Below are 24,621 nucleotides of genomic sequence, written 5' to 3'. Positions count from 1 at the left end.
GCACAACATGCAAGTATATAATTTCTGCTCATATAAAATTCATTAATCTAGTCATATGGTTACCCACAGCTGCAAGGGAGGCTGGGCAGCCGTGTGTCCCACTAGAACATCTAATACTATAGAAGAGAACAGGTATCAGGGGATAAGGAACTTCTCCACATAATATTTAGTTAGCAACAGAAAAAGATTTACTTTTGGAATGTTTATTTTTTTCCTTATTGCTGCATGATTAGAAATTTTCCACTGAAATTATCGTGTGGGCTTCAGCTACTAAAAAGAATTCTCCTGCATTCATGTGTTTACCTTTGGGATTTTAAGGTAAAATTTTTCTAATGGCTACAAGGATCAGTGTGAAATATATGTATCTAGATGAGGTTGTTCTCCCTTAACTCTTACTTTTCTTACGCTGTTTTCATTTTCGCCTTTTTTGGAGGCTGATGTCATACTTGTTTCCTTTGTGTTTTTAGGTATGGCACAGTCACAAGGCTGGGTGAAAAGATACTTCAAGGCCTTCTGTAAAGGCTTCTTTGTGGCAGTGCCTGTGGCAGTGACTTTCCTGGATCGTGTTGCCTGTGTGGCAAGGGTGGAAGGAGCATCCATGCAGGTAACAAAAAATACAACTTCCTTTGTCAAAACGTGTGCTCATTGTTTCTCAAGTACTAGAAATGAATTTTTTATGTGCTATTTTCATGCTGGGAAATGAAAAGTCTTGAAAAAGTTCTTGAACTTAAAATTAATTTTAATAAATTTCTTCATAAGGTCTCCTAATGCAGTTATGTTATAATCAGAGTAGAGATGAAGAAAAATAATTATCAGAAGGATTTCTGAATCTGTAGGTTTTTTTTTGTTGTTGTTGAGGGAATTATAAATGTAGTCGCTGAAGAATTTTGCTGAATGACACACCATTTTCTGTGGTGGCCTAGGATTTTAAAAAGTGTAAGTCTCCATTTTTGAAAATCTTTTTAAGAGCAGCTTATTAGTATGATTGCGGGATGAGTTTGGGTGCAATTCAGTTACTTTGTTGACACACACACACACACACACACGCACTTTGAGTGGGCAGAAAAATCTGGAGCACTGATCTCATGTATTCTAGTGTTCTTTAAGCATGTTGCTGATTGAAAAGATTAAGTGCAGAACTTTGGAGAGTAGATTTACAAAAGTTATACGTGAATAGTCCTCTTGAATAACTTAGAGAAAACTTTATTTTTCTAAACTCGATGTTTAGAACCTAGCTGTTTAAGTAAGTTTGTGCAATTGAGAAGAAATTGGGTTTTTAATATGATTTTTTTGTTTGTTCTTAGTATGTTTGAAATTTATGCATTGTGCTAAATAGCTGTGTGAAGGAAATAAAATGAATATATAAGCTTAATTAAAAACTTTAAAATGAATGACTATCAGAATTCAAAGTCATACAGGTAATAAATCAACTTAGATTCTTTTCTTTTTGGGTTACTTAGAACTAGTTAAGGGTGTAAACATCTGTTTTAAGTAATTAAAGTGAATTTGCTTTATTTATTGCAGTTTGTATTGAAAATCAGATTTCTTCTTGCATTCTGGCCAGTGAGATTCTTAGACTGTATATTCTTTGGGTGAGCTAAAGGTGCAGAGTAGGACATTTACTTCTATTTCCATCACTTAAGAGTAGTAAGGCCTTGGCCAGGGTATTCTGAGCGCAGACCTTGTCTCTCAGATTCTCTCCATAGTGGCATCATCAGCCCAAAGCAAACTGGTCACTTATATGAATATTTGAATATAAATATATTCTTATGTGGTACTACCAACATAGGACAGGATTTTTAGGTACATGGCTTTATTCCTAGATGCAATTTAATACATTTAATACAGATAGTTGCTTTAATTTACAATTCCTACATCTTTAATTTTGATTTCCTGGCCGCTTCTTAGACCCAGACCTCAGAGAAAACTAGTTTTATTTTCCCTTCCTGAGTTTTGAGTCAGATCCTTTATCTGAGATTAAAATTGTCTTTTCCACAGCTACCTATATCCTTTTTTGGCGGCCTGGATCCCTTTTAATATATCCAGAGGTATATTTCTTTTGGTAATAAATAATCACATTAATAATAATTTTCTCCAATTTTATTAGTGCAATTGGACTACACAATGATCACTCTCTTGAGATGGATTTTTGCAGAATACAAAACCTTACCTGGATCTGATGATATTCCAGAGGATCACGTGGCAATCATAATATCCCAGTTTTCATGTTTTTAGCCCAGTTTATACCCACTCAACATCTATGTTCATGGTATGTGCTAAGAGCTAAGAAAATTCACTGCAAAATTCAAGAAATTTATCATCTTATGAAAAGGCAAGGTTTATCCTTGTTAGAAGTGTAAAGTAAGTAGTGTCATTCTTAAATGCCAGTCTGTTGATGAATGCCAAGTTTGCTGCACATATATTAGAATTTCGTGCAGTATTTCTGGACCTCACCTTCCAAAAGTCAAATTTGTTACCTTGGAGTCTGTTTAGTGTACTATGTACAATTTCCTGTGCTACTGGTTACAGAAAAACAGCTTGAATTGGCTTAGAGATATAGGCAAATTTATTGGAAATTTATTATGTAACCAGGCGGAAGGCAGGAGTGTGGCAATTGTCAGGGACAACTTGATCCAAGGACTTGAGCACTGCCAGGGTGCTCAGTCTTCTCTCTGTTTCTAATGTCTGCTTCTCTCTACTTCTTGGCTTCGTGCTCTAGGACTAGCTTTCTCCACTATGCAGAGCACATGGCTGCTGGCACCTCTCATGCCTTAAGATGCCCAATCTCATCACTGAGAGAGCTTTTTTTTTTTGGTCTTAATTTCAGTTTTGAAAACACGGAGGAAGGACTGATTGATTTAGCTTGAGTCACACACCCTAGCCTATACAAGTACAAGATCAACTTTTGCCAGCAGCTTAGGGTGCCATGATTGGTCCAGCTTTGGACAGGTGCATACCCCAGGCCTGTGGCTGAATAAGAAAATGGGAGATTATATTTGAATCGCCTTCCATGGACTTTTAAGTTGAAGTAGGAATGACATTTTCCAGAAAAGGGGGGTGCTATTTTCAGAATAAAGGGGAAAGTATATTTTAGGAAGAAAGGAAAAATATATGTTTATTATAGTTGGTCTGTATATTAGGATTTTAGTCTGCTTCTCGGCATAACAGATTATTTATAATTTCATTAGATATGACTAAATCATAATCAAAATTATTTACATGCAGAAATTGCTGTGATGAGATGTGGTAGTTAATTAATTCAGCATATTTTAAGACATCTTTTCTACTGTACAGCTTTGATGAGCTGAACATGTTTAGATCATGGAGTTCAGCAGAATTTTGGAAAAAAATCTTGTCTTTAAATTTCTCTAATGATGCAAGTACTAAAATAGCTGGCGAGGTGTGCGGAGATCTCTGTAAGTCCCTAAGCATCCTGCAAGGAACACACCTGCTTTTATTGACTCTGCAGCCTGAAAATTATATCTGCTTTTTGGCAGTTGGTTGATTTGTTGTGAAAGGGAGGAGTACTCGAATGTACAGTGATGTCTTCTTATACCAAAGATTAGATGTATGAAAGGAAGACAGAAAATCAAGAAACAAGCAAGAAAAAACGTAGAGGAAAGGAAAGAAAATAATAGATTAATTGGGTGGCAGAGGTTGATGGAGAAAGTCAGAGAACTGGAGAGAGGACTGGTGGTAAAGGGATTGAGGACAGTAAAGTGCTCCAGAGAAGGGGTTGAGAGGCCTCTTGGTGAAATCTCCCTTAGAACTGTACCGTTGAGTGTACATCTCTGTTGCACGTTTGTGTATATGTCACCTAGCCATAAATTCTACATATCAGTGTTCATGGAAGGAATCTGTGTACCGTTTTGAAGGATTTCTTATTGGCGCAGTTTATCTTGAACTTCATTCAGTGAGTAGTACTGTACTCCCATGTATTCAGGTAGAAAGATCATATCTAATCATTTCTGTCATTTCAATAGATGAATAATTTTGTGACTCATGATGTTGTTTGAGATATGGACCATAATGAAAACATTGGTAACTGTGAGTTGAAATGAAGAGTCAGTTAATAGCTAGTAAGTGCAAAATATTGTATTAGGTGCTGTGGGGGGATGACAAATCAGGTACAAGTAATTTTACTTCAGCAAAGGAGGCTCAAGAATCATTAATCCTGACTGATAGATACATCTTTAGATGAGATTAATACAGAAGATGTCTAGCTGTCACAAAGATGTGTGGCCAGTGCCTGATACATCCAGAAATGAAAACTTGTTTGGTTTAGCATACTGTTTTGGAGAATGGATCTGGAAATTTAATTTAATTTATTAATTTATTTTTATTATTTTTTAAAGATTTATTTCCTTATGCATACAAGAGCTGGAGTACAGGCCAGAGGTGCGACAGTGTATGGGGGGCGCTGAGAGGATTCACAGGACTCAGAGTAGGGAACAGAACAGGCAGATCAACCACAGTACACTGCTGAGGGGAGCAGCGGGCAAGTGAGGAAAGGTCTGCAGCGCCGTGTGGATTGCTCCCTGGCCAGCCAGGGGTTGAACTCGTGCTGCAGAGGCTGTGGACAGCTTCACAGGCTGCCGTGTTAACCCTTTGTGCCACCAGGGAGGCCTCTAATTAATTTATTTTTAACAGAACAGCTACAATAATTTTTACTTAAAATTTTTTAGCACATAATAAATACTTATTGAGAAATAGAATAAGTGAGCAAATAAATAAGTGAATCTCTGGTATGCTGAGTATGAACTCTGCCTTCAAAAGGAACAATCATCCTGACTTTACTGGCCATGATACTTGGTAAGGTTATTAGCATTATTATTATTGACTGAACATAAGCGGTGCCAGAAAACAATACCTTAAACCCTCTTTTTGTTGGCCACGATATTAACTTTTAGTATGGTAACAAACCAACCCCAGAATTTTGTGGTTTATATACAGATCTTCATTTCTGGATCATGACTCTGTGGATTGACTGTAATAAGTACACTATAGGTTTGGTTCATTCTGTTTCATGTACCTCTCATTATGGGGTAGAGACTGAATGAGTCATGGCTGCCTAAGGTGTGTTATTTTTGTAGGGGATAGTAGGGCATAATAAGGCGAGTGGAAACACTCAAAACCTCTTAAAGCCTCAGTTCAGAACTTCCACTCTTCTTGACACATTCCAATGGTCGCAGCAAGTCGCATGGCAAACCAGCCGGTGAGATCACTGTTTCACCTACTGGGCTACTGGGAAGTCATGGCAACACTGGGGAGGGGAGGAAAGGGAGGAAGGGTTGTGAGTAGGTCAATAAATCTCCCATGACCACTGTGTCTCCAAGGACATAAGGCTAATTTCAGAAGTAATCAAAAATGTTGTTTTTTACATTTATGTCTACCTAAAATGACTCTAATCTTTGTAGTTCAAGATTGACAAAATTGGACTAGATTGAAATTCGGCATCACTAAATTTTGAAATGGATTGATCTATTTTAACTATCTTTGGGTTTGAAATAGCCCAGGACTAATTGGACCATTATTTTTGAGTGGCTTTTCATAAAGGTCAGTGTGCAACTTACAAACATGTTATTTAAGGAAATCTAAGAACTGAAGGAGTTACTCTCATTAAGAGAACATTCAGTATTAGTCCTTTGGAACTTACTGAGTAAATACTGTTACAACAACACTGTATTATGCACTTTGAGTAACAAATTTTAGGTAAGAGCTATCTAAGGTTTTTCAAAAATTCTGTTGGCTTAGAATTTTAATTGGTGAAGCTTATTTGGGACTTCCCTTTTAAAATAATCTTTATTTTTGGGCATTTGGGTTGTTTCCAAAGGTTAGCTATTGTAAATAGTGCTGCTATAAACATAGGGGTGCAGGTGCTCTTTGGAATTGATGTTTCTGTGTCCTCTGGGTAAATACCTAGGAGTGGAATTGCTGGATCATATGGAAGCTCTATGTTTAGTAGGTCCAGAAATCTCCACACAGCTCTTCATAGTGGTTGGACCAGTTTGCACTCCCACCAACAGTGCAAGAGAGTTCGTACATATACACCATGGACTATTACTCAGCATTCAAAAAAGATAAACACATGCAATTTGCAGCAACATGGATGGCACTGGAAGGGATCATGCTCAGTGAAATAAGCCAGAAAGAAAAAGAAAAATACCGGATGGTCTCACTCATAGCAGGAATCTAGAAAACTTAAATAAGGGACCAGGAAAAAGAATAACCATAAGAAAGAAAATATCAAAATCAACAAATAACTATGAACAAGAGACACTCTGTGGGGGGTGGGGGGCGGGGAAAGGAGGGCTTGGGGTAAAAATAAGGGGAATATAAAAATAAAATTTAAATTAATAAAAAAAGAAAGAATTGTATGAGGACTATAACGATAACAAAAACACATACATTGTACAAAAATGAAAAATGATATAAAAAATAAATAAAAATTTAAAAAGTAAAAAAAATAAAATAATCTTTAATTTTAAAACATGACTTAGTGGTTCATTTTTTTAGGTTAGGTTGTCCCATATTAATTTACAATTCATTAGGTGTTCCCACTAAATGGATAGGGGTGATCAAATATGGGGAGCCTCAGCTAGTTGGCATAAGTCATAAATGAATATGAACTTTTTAATGATGTGATAGACTTCAATGGAATAATAGGTTTCACTTATGATTTTTTTTTAAAGTAAAGTTGTATAAGTATAGCCATTTTAGGATGAGATATATTTTTTGCAGTGCTTTCCACAAAATGGTTACTATTACAAATTGTTGATTAATAATTATTCATACTGACCTATTCCCCACTAATGCACATGAATCACTTCTAGTTGCTGAAAGGTTATCATGAAAGTTGATGCACTTTTTTTTTTTAAAGAAGCACCACATTACCCAACATTAATTTAACTCAGGAAATGAAGACTGCTATTGCATACAATTGAAACTACAGAGGGAATTTATGTCGGTGGAATCTAATTATTCAAATTAGAAATTCAATCGCTTACAGAGGCTTTTAGAGGAAAATGGTGCCCTAGGAATAGTTTAATGACCTCACACCAAAGTTTGAGATTTTATTTGAGTGAGAATGCCTGCAGCAGGGTCACTGATTCTTATAAAAGGTGCATGCCTTCTACATTTAAAATTAAGATTTAACACTTTTAAAAGTAAGTGAAAGAAATAATTTTAAGTGTCACTGTCCTGTTTTAGTTACAATTGCTGCATAACTTTTATACAGTATGTACTATTTTTCTCTGTCTATTTTGAATAACCAAAGGGGAAAATACTTAAAACTTTACTACTTAATACTGTCTCGCTCAGAGTTCAGAGAAAAATTATTATGCAGAGTATATTAGAAAATTAAAGAATGAAAGGGGAAATAGAGTTTAATCAGTACTGACATCTTTATTCATTAATAAAACACGTTCATTGGTTCAAAATTGTCTTGCCTTTAGCTGCTTGCATAGATCCCAAAGAAACTGGTTTGTAATAACCTCTTAGACTCCTACCTGGCTCTTTGCAGTCATTATCTTGTTTCCTACTGAGTTTAAAATGAAAAGTGCTATCAAAAAACAAAGAGTCTGTGTCTGTCTCTCTCTTTCTCTCTCTCACCCTTCCCCCGCCCCCCTTTCTCCTTTCTGTCACCCTTCTTATTTGGAAAAATTAAAACCTATAGTGGGCTTAATATTCAATAGCTAATGTTGGTTGTAATTATTATTTTTCCATTCTAAGAAGCTGGATACAAATAGATTCTCAAGAAGACAGATACGGTGTGATTTATGCACCAGCATTTAAGATAGAGTTCAGGGTTTCATGTTACCTGCTGAATCTGCACTGCCAAGAGCTGTGAGCCACTGGGCACACAGTCCCTCTGATGCTGGCTGCTCGGAGTTCTTACCTCCCTGGTGGGTTGGAACTGATTTTGGAGGAAGCTAGGAATTAATGTTGGCGTACCTGTGAGCTCTCGTCCCAGATTACCTTTGGCACAGAAATCTTACTTGAGGTTTTTACCCCTTAGGACATTATGCACTTTGATGTAGTTCTGCAACCTGTCATTAATAGAGAATTCAAATAGATCAGTTTGTATTTATAGCAACAAACATATGTGATACTGAAACAGCTGGTGAGTGATAAGTTTATAATGTCCCTTCATGGATTTCCTTTACTTCCCTTGATACAGTAACAGTATGCATCTGTTTCATATAGCCAAGGATATATCTGTTATTTAAACACTGACTTCATAACATACTGTTTTCAATGTCAAAGTAATTTTAGTCTTACAGCAAAGTTGTAATAGTAGTACAAGCAACCTCCATGTGTTCTCTGCTTAGATTCACTAGTTTTCAATATTTTTTCCACATATATTTTATTTTCTTCCTGTCTTGTTCCCTCTTCCCTCTCCTGTCCTAACTCTCTCTCACTGTACATATATATACACACACAAATACATACATGTCTCTATGTGTAGACACATACAGACACATACATGTGTCTGTTATCCATGTATTGGCGTAAACACACGATGTTATTGAACCATTTGAGAGTAGCTTGCATCCATCATGCCTCTTTAACACATACAACTTCCGTATACTCTTGGTTGTGATGTTTGCTGATTGGTATATTAATGCTTTTCTTTTACAGATATTTTAATTTAGTACTTTTTTCAGATTCACATGCATAGGATTTAGGAACATGAAGAGATACTGACTCAAGTTCTAAACTTTATATTTGGAAAAAAGCAGACATTTGAGGTAACTTACCTAAGTTCACACAGCCATTAAGTTTTATAGCTGACCTGAGCTAACTTTGATAATGCTTTACATTTTACTATCCAGTAATTAATACAGTTTTAATGACCACAGAAGAATCAGAAGACAAGATCCTAGGTTCGTACAGGGAAGGCAGTTGGAAGAGAAATCCTGAATTAAGACAGGAGTACAGCAAAGATAAATCTTTAGGCATGGATAAACAAGTACCAAAATCTGTCAGAAAAATTGTCTGTCCTGCTGAAGCTCTGAGTAGAGGGGGAAAGCCCTAATATAGATTTGAGGTTTGAATTCACGTTCACTGCAATTGAAAACTGTAAACTGAGATATTAATCTACCTGGACCTGGGTTTGGAGCAGCTTCAGGTACCTTACAGGAGCCATCAACTGTCCTCCTGGGCATATGCAAAGTTTGATGAACATAATCTCACAGTAAAAATATCACTCAAGGAAGCAAGCACTGTGAGAGTAACAATCTTTAGCAGAATCAAACCTTCAAGACTTCAGATATTGGATCTACCAGCTATTGAATTTAGTGTGTTCAAAGAAATAAAAGGCACTGCAAATTTGTTGAAGCATACTGCCGATTTTATCACTGGTGCTTTAATATATTATTAAGGTATGATGAGCAAGTTACACAAAATCCTTATCTTTTATTGTATGAATCTTATAAAATGTTCAACTAAGTAATAGCTGAGATTTACAATAATATGAGAGGAGGAAAAGTTGAGTGGGTTATACATGAAATAAGGTTGACCCCAGTTAATAATTGTTGAGTCTTGATGTTAAAGATGGTAGTTCATTACACTGTGCTGTATACTTTTTAAAAAAAAAAAAAAAAAAAAGCTTGGTTGAGAAATAATTTATATGCCATTGAATTTTCACATTGTAAGTGATTTAATTTTTTTAAAAGATTTATTTATTTATGCATTCAAGAGGGGGGTGCAGGCCAGAGATGCAGGGGGCGAGAGGATTCACCAGAGACAGAGTGGGGAACAGAACAGGCAGACGGACTGAAATACACTGCTGAGGGGAGCAGCGGAGGAAATAGGAGAGGTCTGCCTCACCATGTGGGTTGCTCCCTGGCTGGCTGGGGATCGAACTCGTGCTGCCGAGGCTGTGGTTCTTCATAGTGTGGTGCTTTAATCCCTTGTGCCACCAGGGAGGCCTGATTTAATGTTTTTAAATAAATTTATGGAGTTCTATGGTCATCACCTTTTAGAACATTGCCAAAGAGGCATCCTTCACACCAGTTTGTAGTTAATCCTCACTCCTACTTTTGCCTTAGGCAGCCAGTGATCTCTTTTATACATTTGCCTTTTCTGGATATTTTCTATAAATAGACCATACAATATGCAGTCTTTTGTGACTTTGTTTATTATACCATAATTTGTTTGTGGTTTATCCATGTTGTTTCATCAATAGTTCATTCCCTTTTGTTGGTGACTCGTATTGCATGGTGTGGATCCAGCTGACTAGCACTGCCTGCCTCTCTTTCAACCTTTGTTGCCAGGTCAGTGAAAGTGAAGGGAACATGCCTGGTGTCACTCCCTCTGGTGGGACTAGAATACCAACTCCCTGTTCAGTCACACTTACACCGTGGTATTGGCCCCATTTTTCCTTTGGTATTGTCTAGATCATGTTGGGTATTATTAAAATATTTTCTGTTCTGCCAGACCATTAAATTTCTGGTCCTTTGTCTAGAGAGATGTGTCATTCCCGGCCGCCCCCCCCCCCAAGGCTGTTTTTGTCCTGCTTGATGTTGGTTCCAGGCTGCAGGCTTTTCCAGCATCCTATCGAGGATATATGGGAGGCAAAAAGGAAACCCAGGAACTCACCATTGTGTTATTTTTTAAGTACTAAAGTCCTATCTTCTCCTAAGTCCTCTTTCTACCTTTTATTCTTTCTGTATTTGTTTGTTGTATTGTATCTTGGTTATTTCTGTTGTAGAGGACTTTTGATGGACACAGGTACTCCTTTTTAACTCAAGGCCATATTTTCACCTTCCCTAGTAGTCCAGTGTTAACTGAGGACTGACCAAGGAAAAATGGGTAAAATTGAGATGCCATTTTCAGGCCCGACTCATAAAAGCTGCCTTTGTTATCTATCCATATTCTCTCTTCTCCTGTCTGCTGGCGGGATATAAAGGATCCACTTAAGGACTCTGAGGTCACAGGAGATGATGGATCTGCAAGATAGAAAGAAACGATTTCTGAATGACTATGGGTAGTATATCCACTCCTATTGTGTTATGCACTGGGCTTTGGGGGTTTCTTTTATAGGCAATTAGCCTCTTTTTACTATATAACAAACTCATTACTATAACTTTTCCTCTCTGCTTTTTCTTACCTTATGCTCCTTTTAAAGATCAAACTCAAGTCCTATCTTCTTCATATAACTTTTCTTAATTCCATTATTCACTTATTTGAAATCTTATAGTAGATAATTTTATTAATTATAAATTCTTTTTTATTGTGCTCTATCTAGTCCTCTAGTTATTTCATGGGTTAAAACTAACTCTACTTTGTAAGCTTCTGAAAGAAAAGGGACCGTATTCTTCTCACCTACCCGTTCAGAAGGATGCTGAATAAATGCATATTAAATTTGATCTTTGAAGCATTGAAGTGCCTGAATAATTAAACCTTACAAAATAAGATAAAATGAAATTATCATCATTAAATTTTTTTTTCTTTGACTTTGAGGGTGTTTTTGCACTCTTCACCTGAAAACTTTTTAGCTCTTTGATGAATCTATCATATTCTTTATGGCAGAGATTTTCAAACCTTCTTACCCATGACTCATATTAAGTAATAAAGTTTTGTATTGTACACACATACACATGACTGAAACAAAAGTCTCATGTAACAATACTTAAACCATAATTATCGTCATTATGTGCAATGCCCTCTGATATTTTCTATTCTGGTCGCAACCCATTAAATTGATTCTATGACTCACTCATTGGTCATGACTGTAATTTGAAAAATGCTGCTTTACTGCTGGAGGGAGCCTTGAGAGGGTGAAGCTTCACAAATTGAGCTATAACTAGGGAGTGGAACATGTTAGCTTTTGATTCTGAAAATTTAAATGTGGGCTTGTCATAAATGCTTTAAGCAATAAGTGCCATGTAAAGGAGGAGGAAACCAGGGTCTGAGAAAGTTCTCTTGCAGTTAGTGTGGGCACTTAGGCCTTGGGGTTCTTTTCATGAGGATTTCTGAACCCCATTCTAGGTCTATGATTTGTCTTTGCCTAGGATCTTCGAATCTGCATTGTGACAAGCTCTGTAAATACTCATTTGAGAACTGTTTGCTTTCAGAGAGCCCCAACTCTTGGGTGAGAATAATTGTTGGGGGACAGCTAAACATAGGAATTTCTTTTGTTTAAAAATGCTATTTGCCATTTTTGTTAAAACTTTTGAATTCTAACTCTTCGTACCTTTTAAAATATTTAATTTTACTCCCATATTTTAGCTGTTAAATTTGTCATTCTATATTTGTGATAGTTTAACTTGTTTTATTGTTTCAAATCTTTTATACCAATGGTGATAGCAATTAAAACTATCTGTCATTTAATATTTTGCTTACTAGTTTATAAATTTTATTGTTATTTCTTCCTAGCTTTCATATTATTGTTTTTCTACTTTATTTTTAAGTGTCTATGCTATACTTTATAATTTATCACATGCCTTTAACAGTAGTTACTTTTTAAACTTTTGCTAACTAGTTTGAGTTTGTTTTCATCTTTCCTTTCTTTTTTTCTCTCTCTTCCTTTTTACAATATAAACCTGCTTTCATTTTCATAGTTGTAAAAGTGTCTATCAGGAAGCACAAGAATATCAGTTGAGTGAATGACCCATTCACTTAGCATGGGAGCCTTGTAGATTTTTACAGTAATTTCTCCCAATTAATCACACCTCCCTCATTGATGTGCATAGTTTTTTCCCACATTGACTTTGGCCATGTAACTTACTTTAGCCAGTGAGACATCAGCAAATGTTATTCAAGTAGAAGCTTGGTAAACGCTTATAAACTAGGAACATGTGAAAAACTCAGGCTATCCTGCTGAAGGAGATGCTGAAGGTCAGTTGAGGCATTCCTGGCTAATCAGCCTCAGTTCATCATTTGACATGAGAGTAAGGCTATCTTGGACTTTCCAGTTCCATCTGAGCTCCAGATGATTGCAGCCATGCTAATGACTTCCAGAGACTAGCAGAGGATCTGCCCCTCAGAGTAGCACCCAAATTGCAGGTTCACAAACAAATAAAAGGTGGTTCTTTGAAGACATACTTTGGAGTAGTTTGTTATGATGTAATAGATGACTGAAATAAAAGTTTGTATGATGAATGAGGTGTTGCCAAAACAAAACCTAAAGTATGTGGCATTGGTTTTGGGATTAGGTAGTAGTTGGAGTTGGAAAAATGGTGAGGGCATTGTTAACAGAGGCTGGACAAATGACAAATTGTTAATGGAAGTTGGGGAGGAAGTGAGGAGGCTGTTTATTGGAGATTGGGATGATTGTGACTCATGATTTATGGTTCTGAAACAGTTTTTAAAGATTTACCTACAGGAACTTGGAATATAGAAGATGTATGTAATGAATTTGTAAATCTGGCTAAGGAGTTTTCTGGGCAGAGTATGGTATTTGTCAAATGACTTCTTACAGCTTTTTATAAGGTATGAGAAGAGAAATGAACTTCAAGCAGAAATTAGAGGAAAAATAGGGTTACCGGCACTTTCTGTGTTAGAAACTAAAACTGTATCTCATTCCTAGTCTTTAGCAGACAAAAGATTCTCAAAGTAAGAAGTCGCCTCTAGTAAATACCAAATCTTTATGGTAACACATTTTGTTAAGAGCTCAGAAAAGATTCAAGTTGTTACTTAGTAGATGCTTTTAGCTACAAAGGTGATTTTAAGCGTCTCAAGGGTTTTGTGCTATAGCAGTCAGGGCAGTTCCAAAGTAGAGAAAGGTCTAGCTAGAAAAGAGTTACAGAGGTAATGCAATGAACCCCAGTTAGATGAATAGCAAGTCTACAAATTTTAGGGGCACTGAATTGGCTTATACTAAAAAGGGTGGTAAATTTAAAGATTCCTCTGGGTCCTGAACTTGCTGTGAATGGGAACATTTATTTTTATTTATTATTTTTATATTTTTTCTTTCATCACCATCCTTTTTACTCCTCTTTCTTTTCTTTCCACTCCTCCCACCCCCTACCCTGAACCTTATAAACCTCACTTTATTTATTGTGGTCTGCAAGTTTTTATAAGTATTCTGCTTTGTTGAGTCACTTGCTCTGTAAATGTTTAGTGTTTTTGTTTTTCTGACTTACTGTACTGCACACAATTTCCTCAAACTCTTCCCATTTTGCTGTGAAGGGCAACATTTCATCTTTCTTTATGGATGAATAGTATTTCATTGTGCGGATATATCACATCTTCCTGAGCCAATGCTCTACCAGTGAGCACTTAGGTTGTTTTCATGTCCTTCCTATTCTAAGTTATGCTGCAATAACCATTATAGAACATACATTATTTTGAATTCATGGTTTTATGTTATTTGGATAGATGCCTAACAGTGGGATGGCTGTGTCATATAGTATTTAAAGTTTTAGTTTTTAAAGGTAAACTCAGATTACTTTCCATAATGACTGCACATATTACAGTCCCACCAACAGTGTAATAGGTGCCCCTTTCTCCACATTCTCTCTGGCACTTGTTGTTGGGGGTCTTTTTGGTATGTTCTCATGATATATTTCACTGTTGTTTTGACCTGTTTTTTCCTTATTAAAAATGATGATAAATATTTGTCCATGTGCCTTTTGATCTTCTGGATATACAATTTTTCTTCCTTTCTCTTTTTCTCTCTTCCTTCTCTAAATTATATCTCACCAATTTGTTTTTTCATTTCTCTGTTACACACAATTTATTTTGCCAAACATATGCAGAAAAATTTCTGAGATTTTTTGTTTTTAAGATTTTTAGTGACTTTTAATATCAATATATCATTTGGCTGCAACCATTACTGATTTACTCAGTTTCTTCTTATTATTCAACTGTTATAAATAATACACCATGTATATCATGGTATATTCATTGTAGCACGTTTTTTATTTTCTTCATAAATATGACTTTTCTAGGCTTAAGAATAAGGCCACCTTTAAGATTTTAGATGCATTTTGTCAAATTGCCTTTCAGATAGTTTGTAAAGATTTTTATTTGTACAAGCAATACATGGGAGTGCCTGTTAAACGTTGATGTGTCACTGTAGAGTACACAGGTCAACCAATTAAAGCAACTCAATATGCTTTCAAGGTAAATAAACCTGGCCTATATCCACTTAAAATTTGTATTAATACAGTTTTAAAGACTTGCTTTGTAAATAAAAATTAAGAAAATTAGTATTTACATAAAGGTAAATTATTTTTATGCGAATAAAATTTCATGCAGGAATATTGAAAGGAGGAAGAAACTATTTACTCCACTTCTAAGTGGAGAATGTTGAAGCACCATAAGTCTGTAAATAAGGGGATGAGATTAAAATAAAGTTATTTTTTACAAAGGCTCTGGATTTGTAAGGGTGAAGAATCACATTGCTGGCAGAGTTGGAATTCAGTAATTTTTCAATGATGAATGAATAAATGAGGAAACAGGAATGAATTTCATAACTTTGCATCCTTAACAAAGGCATGCTTTGTTTTTCTGTTGTCCTCTAATTTACATGCTTGAAAAATAGACCTCTCTTCTAGCACATGTGGAACGTGGACAAAGTCCTAACCTGTGAGCAGGGAGATCCCACTAGGCCTGTCTAGTCCAGGTGGGGTGACCATCCAGGACCAGCATTTACAGTTCTCAAGTGACTCCCTAAAGAGGGGTTTCTAGTAAGATCTTCATGATATAGATGGTGGTCCTGTGGGGGAGCTTTTGGAAATTGGAGCAGGTGAAGAGCATATTATCCTATACTTACTAATAAAGTGCCAGTGCTTCTAGGACTTAATAAGCATAAATTTCCTGAGATGCTTTCTTTTTGGATTTCTCCCATTCAACACTCAATTGTAATGCATATATGACTTTAGTTTTTAATCCACTGCCAGGTTAAGGACCCCAAGGTCAAAAGTTTACATAAAATTTTGAATTAGATGGATGGTCATTGTAGGGGGTGAGGTATTAAAAAAGGGCTTGTGTAATAAGTATCCTTTACTTGAGGGGGATGCCCCATTTTTCACTTAGAGCTTTGTGTGGACTTGGGTACCAATATGGTCCATTTTGTTCTGTACATGTCGTGAGACAAATCTGAGAACTCTAAAAGCTATACAAATGATAGTGCCCCTGAACAGCCAGGGAAGATGGCATTTTATACCATTTTATCTGTAGTTTTTCCAGATTATGGCATATAATAATTCTATAATTGCAATATAATTTAATTGTATTTCATGCTTTCTGGTCAGTGCTGCAGTGCTAAAGAGTTTAAAATTAATAGTACTATTTCAGTTTTTTCTATTTAACTAACATTGCCCCCCTCAATCCCTCCCTCTCAGTCATTTCTCTAAAATAATAGTTTCAAAAGAAGCTTGAGGGCTACGGTGATTCCTACTGGCTACTATTGGAGCCATCTCATTTAAAAGCACACAATTTAAAATTTAAATATTTTATATTTTATATAACTGGTATGGGAGATGCCTGAAAATGTTGAAAGCACTGCTATCCAAGAAGTGAGGTTAAAACCAGGCTTTGTTGGTAGACTTTTAAGTAGTGAGTTTTAGGCTGTGAACATTTTTTAAAATTAAAAAAATATGTAGAAAGAAATTACAAACCAGAAAATGCCATTTACTGATTGATGGCTGTAGCTAAATCTTACAAGGTAAGATCTGTCATGTTTCTATTTAATTCTCTAGGGGAGTTTTTTATTTTCCTAAACCAAGCCATAAATTCCCCTCAAACTGTCATGGTAGGATTTGAACTTAGACACAATCTGAGAATTCGGGATACCTTGACATTAATATTTGTTTGTAGGACTAAAAATCTTTCAGCATAGTCTTTGATCAGACATTGCATGAAAGCTCAGCTTCTCTGTTGTGCTTGCTTCAAAAAACAGGCTTGACACTTGCTGTTTCTAGCTTTAATATATTAACATCTGTTGAAATATGCTGATTTATATTTCTTAGAATGAACTATGTAGTACCTCGGTCAGAGCAAAGCATACAATAACCTCTTTATACAGTTACTTAAAATATTTCTGAAAAGGAGGGAAAAGGGAACAGATATTCTCATCAACCAGAGCTATAAACTATTAAATTTTGGATCCAAATTTTTTTTTTTTTAACGTGTTGTAGGGTATCTATGATCCGAGCAGACCAGGTAAAGGAGAGTCCTGGAGCCCTTGGTGGCTTTCTCAGGCTTTTATTGAGCTGTTGTTACATATAGAGCAGCAACCAGGTATAAGGCAGGCAGGGATGGGGGGGTGGGGACAGGAGGCCAGCAGGTCCTCCAAGCCCCCTGGCAAGTCTTCACTCTGGGCTTCTCTGGCTTCTTTCCCCCGTCTCTCTCCTGCCTCCCTCCTGCTTCTGCTTCTCTTGGTGACTATCTCAATACTCCTCCCATGGCCCACAGAAGTTAACAACACAAAAATGTAACAACTGCAGGTGCCCCATCAGGCAGGACAATCCTAGTGGTGGGAGGGCAGAAAAGCCTGAAAACCATTTACCCTAGACATGTGTACATTTGTGTTTGTATTTTAGAATGAAAGTTTAAAACATGAATGTAATGTTTTTATAGGACATTACATAAATATAGACAGTATTTTTATAGAAATCTGTAGGCATAGAAAATATAAGCAGTTGTGCCTAATGCATTTGAGGAGGGATTAATTCCTAGAGGTAGGACAATTGAAATCCAAAATAAAAGCTGACTTTACTTACTTAAAAGAAATGAACTGTCCCCTGAGAATTTAGAAATGAAGGGTAGGCTACACAGCCTGAAGATTTCCAGTTTAGTATTTAAAAGGAGAAAACATTAAGGGCAATATGTAAAGCTTATATACTGTTAATTACATATTATTCCTTCTTGTGGAACAAACACTGTACAGCAGGTACTTGAACTTCGTTATAGTGTTGGTGAGAAAAGACAATCCCTCTGACTTTGAAGGAAATCAGGTTCCTGGAGGAACTGTTTTCTTTGTACTGTTTTTGTTTTAAGTTGCAGTTTCCAGGAGCCTCTGTATTTGTTAAGTGAGGACTTATTATATTGGATTTGTTTCCTTTGTTCTGCTGTTATTGTCATCACTATCATCTTATTTGTTGACTGTTTACTCTGTATCATGCACTGTGTTAATTAAGAACAGTTAGTGGATCCTCTCATTTATTTCTCATAGCAACCCTATGAGGTAGATAGTAAGTATTACACTCCCCATTTTATTATATATGTAGAAATTAGTGTAGAAAGGTTATATACCATCTCTGAAGTAATCTGGCTAGTAAGAAAACAGAGCCAAGATTTGAACAGAGTTTTCTGTCTTTAGAGCAAGGGATTTCGAAAGACTTGTTTTAGTTGTTTGATTTTCAACCTTAGGGGTCCATGGAAGAAGGTAAATAATAGATTATGAGGAAGCAAGTCCTTGAGGAGAAGATGGCCAGAGCAGCTGTTAGGCTTGTTTTGTTCTTTGTCATTAATCTCTAGGATTAGATGTTTTCCCTCTTACCAGTGGAAATCTAGACACAGTCACACATTTTGAGTTATAGTTGGAAACTCCTAGACTAAAGGTCCTCTGAGGTATTTTACTTAAAACAAAAAAGGATATTTTCTATTGCTTATAATTTTGATGTAATCGCTGAAAATCTAGACTTTAAAGTATTAACAAGATGACAAGAAAATATGGATTCCTTCGTTACATCAGGTTTCCAAAGTTTATGACTTTTAATTTAGCTTTCATGTGTATAGCTTCTTTGATTTGGAAAGATTGCCTGCTCTGTCTGATGAAGCATAAACTGTCAGTCCCACAAGGCAAAGCACGATGTAAAATTTCTAAGTTATAGCATGGCTTACTAATTTTTCTAAAATGATGTATTCAAATGAGATTTTCTTTATTTTTCATATACATTTTTTCATTTTGAAGTTAGCACATTGTTTTTCTTTTTGAAAGTTGTAGAAAACTCAGGAAGTAACAGTGTTCTTCCTTTTTAATAAATTTTTAAATTGATGTGTAGACAAATATGTTTTTTATAGTGGTATAGAACAGTTTTTCAATTTCAGAAAGTTTTTCTTTATGATAAATGTTAATTCATATTCACAAATGAACAGTGAAGAAAATAGTTATATTCTGTTGTAATTAGCATTATTTCATTATGGGTAATAATAAAGCACTGTTCTACTTTATTCCATGGCTTAAATTGCCTAAGTTGATGTGACACAAAAATTTCTTCCTCTGTCTAAAACATGTTTTCATGGAAAGAGATATATATATTGCTTTGGTAATATGCATTGCTTGGAACTATTTTATTTAAATGTGCTTTTTGGAAATATTTCAATTTTTTAAAATTTAAGTATTGAAATACTGTTTCTAGTCACTGTTCTGGGCACGCAAAAATGGATATGACATGGTTTCTATATCTGAGAAGTTTCCAGTTGAGTGAAAGAGTAGTTTATGTAGAAAGATATGTATAATACAGTTGTTAAGAGCTGTCATTGGGAGTTGCATAACTTGCTAATGGAGGTCACAAATGGAAATGATCAATTAACTGTATGGAGGAGAGGAAAGGTTAAAAAAAAAAAGCCCTGTTGTTTCCTTTGTAAAATCAAACAAGGTCCTCCAGGTGTTGACTGATGATTTTAAGTAGACATGCTTCCTTCTGGGATTTTTTTCCCCCTTCATAAATCTTTTGCTTACAAGATATTGCTACTTTGTTGTAACAATTAACATTAGAAAGTTGGTAGTTGAGTGAATCTGTAAGGGAAAGATGGATCCCAGTGTCAGGATTTGAGTCTATGGAGATTCTTCTGTCCCCAGCCTTATACTTTCTTAATTTCTGCAAGGCAGGTGTATTTTTTTTTTCTTTGATTTTATGAAGGTTTCACAGAGAAGTTACCACCTGAGCTGTACTTTGAAAGGTAAGTAGAATTTCTGGGAAGGAGGTAAGTATCATCATGGGAGACTCAGAGAGAGTTAGAAATTGAAGATGACTCAATAGTCTTCTAGTATGGGGTGAATGATAATACTGTTAAACAAGAAGAGAAATATAGAGGTGTAACTGGAGTCTGGGGACTCTGTTTGGACTTTATAATTTGGGCAGTCTTTGGGAATTTCATTAATTTTTTTGATTCTTTACATTAAAAGTAGTTATTCACCTTACATGCCCAAGTGTTAAAAACATAGAAACAGAATGGTCTCCAAATGTTTGTAAACTTTTGGAGGGAGAGTTAAGTAAATAATTGTAATACATATATAAATATTCGGTGACAGAAGTAATCACATGGTATGATGTGGAAACTTGGGAGTTTTGATCATCTCATGAAAAAGGGGGTAGGAATTGGGAGAAAGATGAGGAGTGGTAGGAAAGAATTCCTGTTAGATAGCCCCACAGGGTTCAAGAGTTGTTTTGAAGTATGAGTTAACCAGATGGCAAAATGTGGAAAGAGAGGGAAACAGTGCAGGCAGAAATAGTTGCTTATAAAATGCTTTGAAATTGTGAGTAAATAATCTATGTATAGGGCTTTGCTTGTGGTTGAGTTTAATTCATAGAAACTGTAATAGTGGGGATTGATAGTGACCTGTAGATCATGTGAGACTATTGATTTTTATCTGTAGCCCTATAGGTAGTGTTGGGAAGCTAGTGAAGAATCTTGAACAGGGGAATGACTTGATCAGATGAGATGTTCAGCAAACTGTTAGAAAAACAGTTGCAGTTAGATTATACATTTGACTAGGTGTTATAATAATGGATAAAAAGTGATTCCTGCTTAGTTGTGGAAAGAGGTACACAAGAGTTACATTACAGTATGCTAAGTGTCATTGTATGAAGTGCTATGGATTCAGTATGGAAATGGCGGAAGTGACTTGTGACTGCACTAGGGAGCCATTTGATGAATGGATGATATTTGTAACTGAGCGTAATAATGAGATTTTTCTAGGCCAGGAATATGAGGACAGAGATTAAACAACTGAAGTTTTTTTTTATTTTCCAGATCTAGTGTGCTGGAAAAAAGTAACCATCATAGGATAATGGTTGAAGATCTTCTAAAAGCTATATTTTGAGCACTGAGTAGGGTGTTAAAGTCTAAAGAGAGATTTAGGGATCATCACATAATGGAGTTGTGGGAGCGCTGGACATCTCCAAGGATAAACAATATTTTTGGGGTTTAATAACCTGAGGATTCAAAAATAAGGTCATGTTAATAGCCTCCACACAACATTTCTACCACGTTACCCACATCTGCATTGTAGAAAATGTACAAATAATTCCAGAACCTTCAAAAGGAGCAGATCTCTATTGCTTTAGCGACTTGTGGTTGTCTTACATCCAGTTTCCTCATCTCCAACCTCAACCCCCCTGCCTCCTTTGTGGTTATGGCTCCATTTACTGCCATTGTTTATTGAGGTGGATGTCCTTAGTTGTGGTTTGGCACCTCTCCCAGAGAAAGTGCTGTTTTTCCCAATGACAATCTCAGAGACTCTGCAGAAGAAAGTAGTGAGAAAACTCTCCTAGTTTTTCTTAATGTTTTGTCTCACCAGTCCCACCTCATGCCTCAGACTTGTTATCCACAGGCTCCGTCTGTATCCCAGTGCAAGTGACAGGTATATTGGTTTAATGGTTCTGCAATCAGAATTTTGTGCTTGGGTTGTTCCCAAACTTCAGTTTCTTGATTCTTGCCCCATCAACCCATGGGCACATGTGGACTAGTCTAAGCCCTAGTAGGTATAAACTGGGACCAGGACCCTCGCTGCATGATCTCTGGAAAAGAGTGGTCCCGAGAGAAAACCCCACATTCTCCAGGATTGTTCCACCTCTTGTTTCTTCTATTCCCTTTGCTTCATGTGGGTGCTTTTGGGGTTAATTTTTTATTTTTCTCAGATAGAACAATGTAATAGTGGGATTAAATCCTATGTGAATATTCTTTTGGGAGGTTTGATTCACTCTGTATTTTTAATTTTTCTTAAAGCTTTCCATACCTATTTACTGGAGTTTAGTAAAGATTTGAATGTCTAGCACATGTTCCTTTCAAATGAGTATTGGTAATGTATTTTTTCTCTGGTTCACCTGTGAAGAATCCCAATGAGCCTTTTTGAAAACTCATCATTTGCAGTTACTTTAGAACAGCAATTTATTGAAAGGTACTATATTAGAAATGTTTTATTGCACTGCATAGAGCTATGAAGTGCAAGGAACCATGAAGATTGAAAAATACAAATGATAGATGTGTCTCTCTATTTTTTAGCCTTCTTTGAATCCTGGGGGGAGCCAGTCATCTGATGTGGTGCTTTTGAACCACTGGAAAATGAGGAATTTTGAAGTACAACGTGGTGACATTGTGTCATTGGTGTAAGTAAACAGAAACACACTATATTTTTTAAAATTTGTAGTTATTCACAATAATGCTTAATTAGCTGGTAAGCCACTGTTAATGGCATGCTGTGAATTATTAAATTAGTGGGTATATTTAAAATACAACACCTTTAGAAATTTGATATGGAAAATGCTATAGAAAGGATTATTTTATATTTAAAGTATATCAGTTCATTGACATGCTTGGATCTGGTAAATGCATTTAATAAAATGTTGATTAGAAATTATATTCATGACCCAGAATATAAGCATTTGGTATTATTTTGAATTAATTTGAAATTTTACATCTTGTAATCAACTTTTATGTTACTCTCATGCTTTCTTAGGTTGTGTAGTTACAAAATATTCCTAGAATATAATTATGAAATTCAGTGACACACATACATGTATATATACATACAAAGATCTATCAGAAATTTAACTGAAAAAAGGAAAGTTTAGAAGACAAGTCAAATGGAGGCTTTTGTTTGGGACCAAAAGGTGGCACTGTTTCTCTGTTAAAATATTATGACTGCTTAGGAACCAAAATTTTATTTCAATTTTAAGGTAGAAAAGGAATGTCAAGGTGTGTATAACTGACACAATAATATAATACATAATCCTGGTACATGCTTAAATTGTGTTTAGATTTGAAATTTTTGTTTGTTTTCAAAGTAAATTCACGCTAAGAAAACTAACAGAACCTGTCTAATTTCTTATGGCTTCAACTACTTATAAAAATATTTTAATATGATTCCCTGTTATGCCATTCGGTGCATTGGAGTAACAATTAATGTAGCAGTTACTGTCATTTGTTTTAACCCGTAGTAAAATCCGACTGTTTTGTGAAGACTTTCAGTTTTTATTTCAGACTCTTTAGGAATGATCATTTTTGTTAGATGATAATTTATAATTGTCTGGTAGATGCTCCCCTTTGGCCAGTGCTTCTTGAAAATAGATTTTTTATAAATGTGTCTCTGCCAAGACTGTTCCACTAGGAGTCATTTAAAAACAAATGTACCAAACATGGCTAGTAACTAATGAAATAAATATGTTTGAATGGAGTTTTGCATGGTAGATATCTGCGGATGGGAATTGAATGCTTCTCATGTTCTTGAATGTTTTTAAAAATGTTAACCTACTCTTTGGAGTATACTTTTATTTTGTCATTCAGAATACTGTTTTTGCAACCTCCTTAACAACCTTCTCCATGCTGGGTTAGCCTGTCGTGTGCTCATTATTCTTTTGCCTTTGGTTTGACAAGGTTACATCCTCACTTAGTCGGTGATGGAGAGGATACCCACCCCAGTGAAAGAGGTCACACTATAAGCAGACAATTGTGCAAGTTTTTTTTTTTTTTTAACATGAGAAGAGTGCTATCTTTAAGCAAGTGAATTTGAGTAGGTAATTGGGAAAAAGGCTCCTTGAAATTAAAGATTGAGTCCGTAAAAGTCTTCTGCATATCATGGACTATGTGTGCATATGATGGACTATGTGAAAAAGAAAACACTATCTTTTATGAAAATATTAAAGTGGTTAATATTTGCAATTAAATTAATTTCAAAGTATATTACTTCTTTTGAACTTTGATTTTAATGAGTTGACTATTTTCTATTCCTGTCATGTATAAATAGCACAAATTTTCTTTTCTAATGCTTGTCACTAGCAGGAGTCATTTGAATAAAAAATGCTAAGTGGCCAGTGTTCTATCATTCAATAACAAATAATAATTATGCAATAATTGTTGCTTTTTTGAGAAATTCTCATTAGTAGAATCTTCTTTAGGGTGATGTAAAAGACACTGAAGAATCTTTTTAGTTTTATGAGCAGAAATGCTTTCTAGATACATCTTATACACTGCTTCATTTGAAAAGATCCATGTTTGTAATATACATTTACTTCATGTCAAAAAACAGTATTTACTTTTCTTACAAGATGCATCAGTCTGTTTTAACTTAGATGATAACTGTTATTACTACATTGGACTATGTTGTCTATTTAAGAAATATATGACTAAATTTTGAATTTAAGGCTAAATGTAAAATGTAGTTTGTGATTTTTGTTTACAAATTGATAATAATAACATATTTCATTGATATATAAGTAATCCTTGTTAAAAGAGTAGTATGACAATTATATATTTTTAAAAGCCTAGAAAAGCTTCTTCTGTATTCAGTGTGTGGAAATTGAACATTTTACTATATTATACATGTATTTCTGGAAACCTTTGTGGTTTACAAATTCATAATAAATTAGTAGGACTTATGTAACCTTGTAACTAGAACTCTAATGAAAATAATAACAGTTTCAATAAAAATGTTTATACTTT

General features: G+C 35.4%; 1 protein-coding gene across 1 annotated transcript in view; it reads left to right on the top strand.

Moving 5' to 3' along the window:
* Nucleotides 1-469: 469 nt before the first annotated feature.
* Nucleotides 470-24,621, top strand: part of IMMP2L (inner mitochondrial membrane peptidase subunit 2) — a gene marked incomplete at both ends in the record, with an annotated part of 722,123 nt that continues 697,971 nt past the window's right edge. The window contains 2 exons of the mRNA XM_084230879.1: nt 470-604; nt 22,186-22,289. Of these exons, the coding sequence (XP_084087005.1) occupies nt 470-604; nt 22,186-22,289 (239 nt within the window). The remainder of the gene's footprint in view (nt 605-22,185; nt 22,290-24,621) is intronic.

Source organism: Talpa europaea (assembly GCF_964194135.1).
Source record: "Talpa europaea genome assembly, chromosome: 3".
NCBI lineage: Eukaryota > Metazoa > Chordata > Mammalia > Eulipotyphla > Talpidae > Talpa > Talpa europaea.
This window is presented reverse-complemented; position numbering and strand designations above follow the sequence as displayed.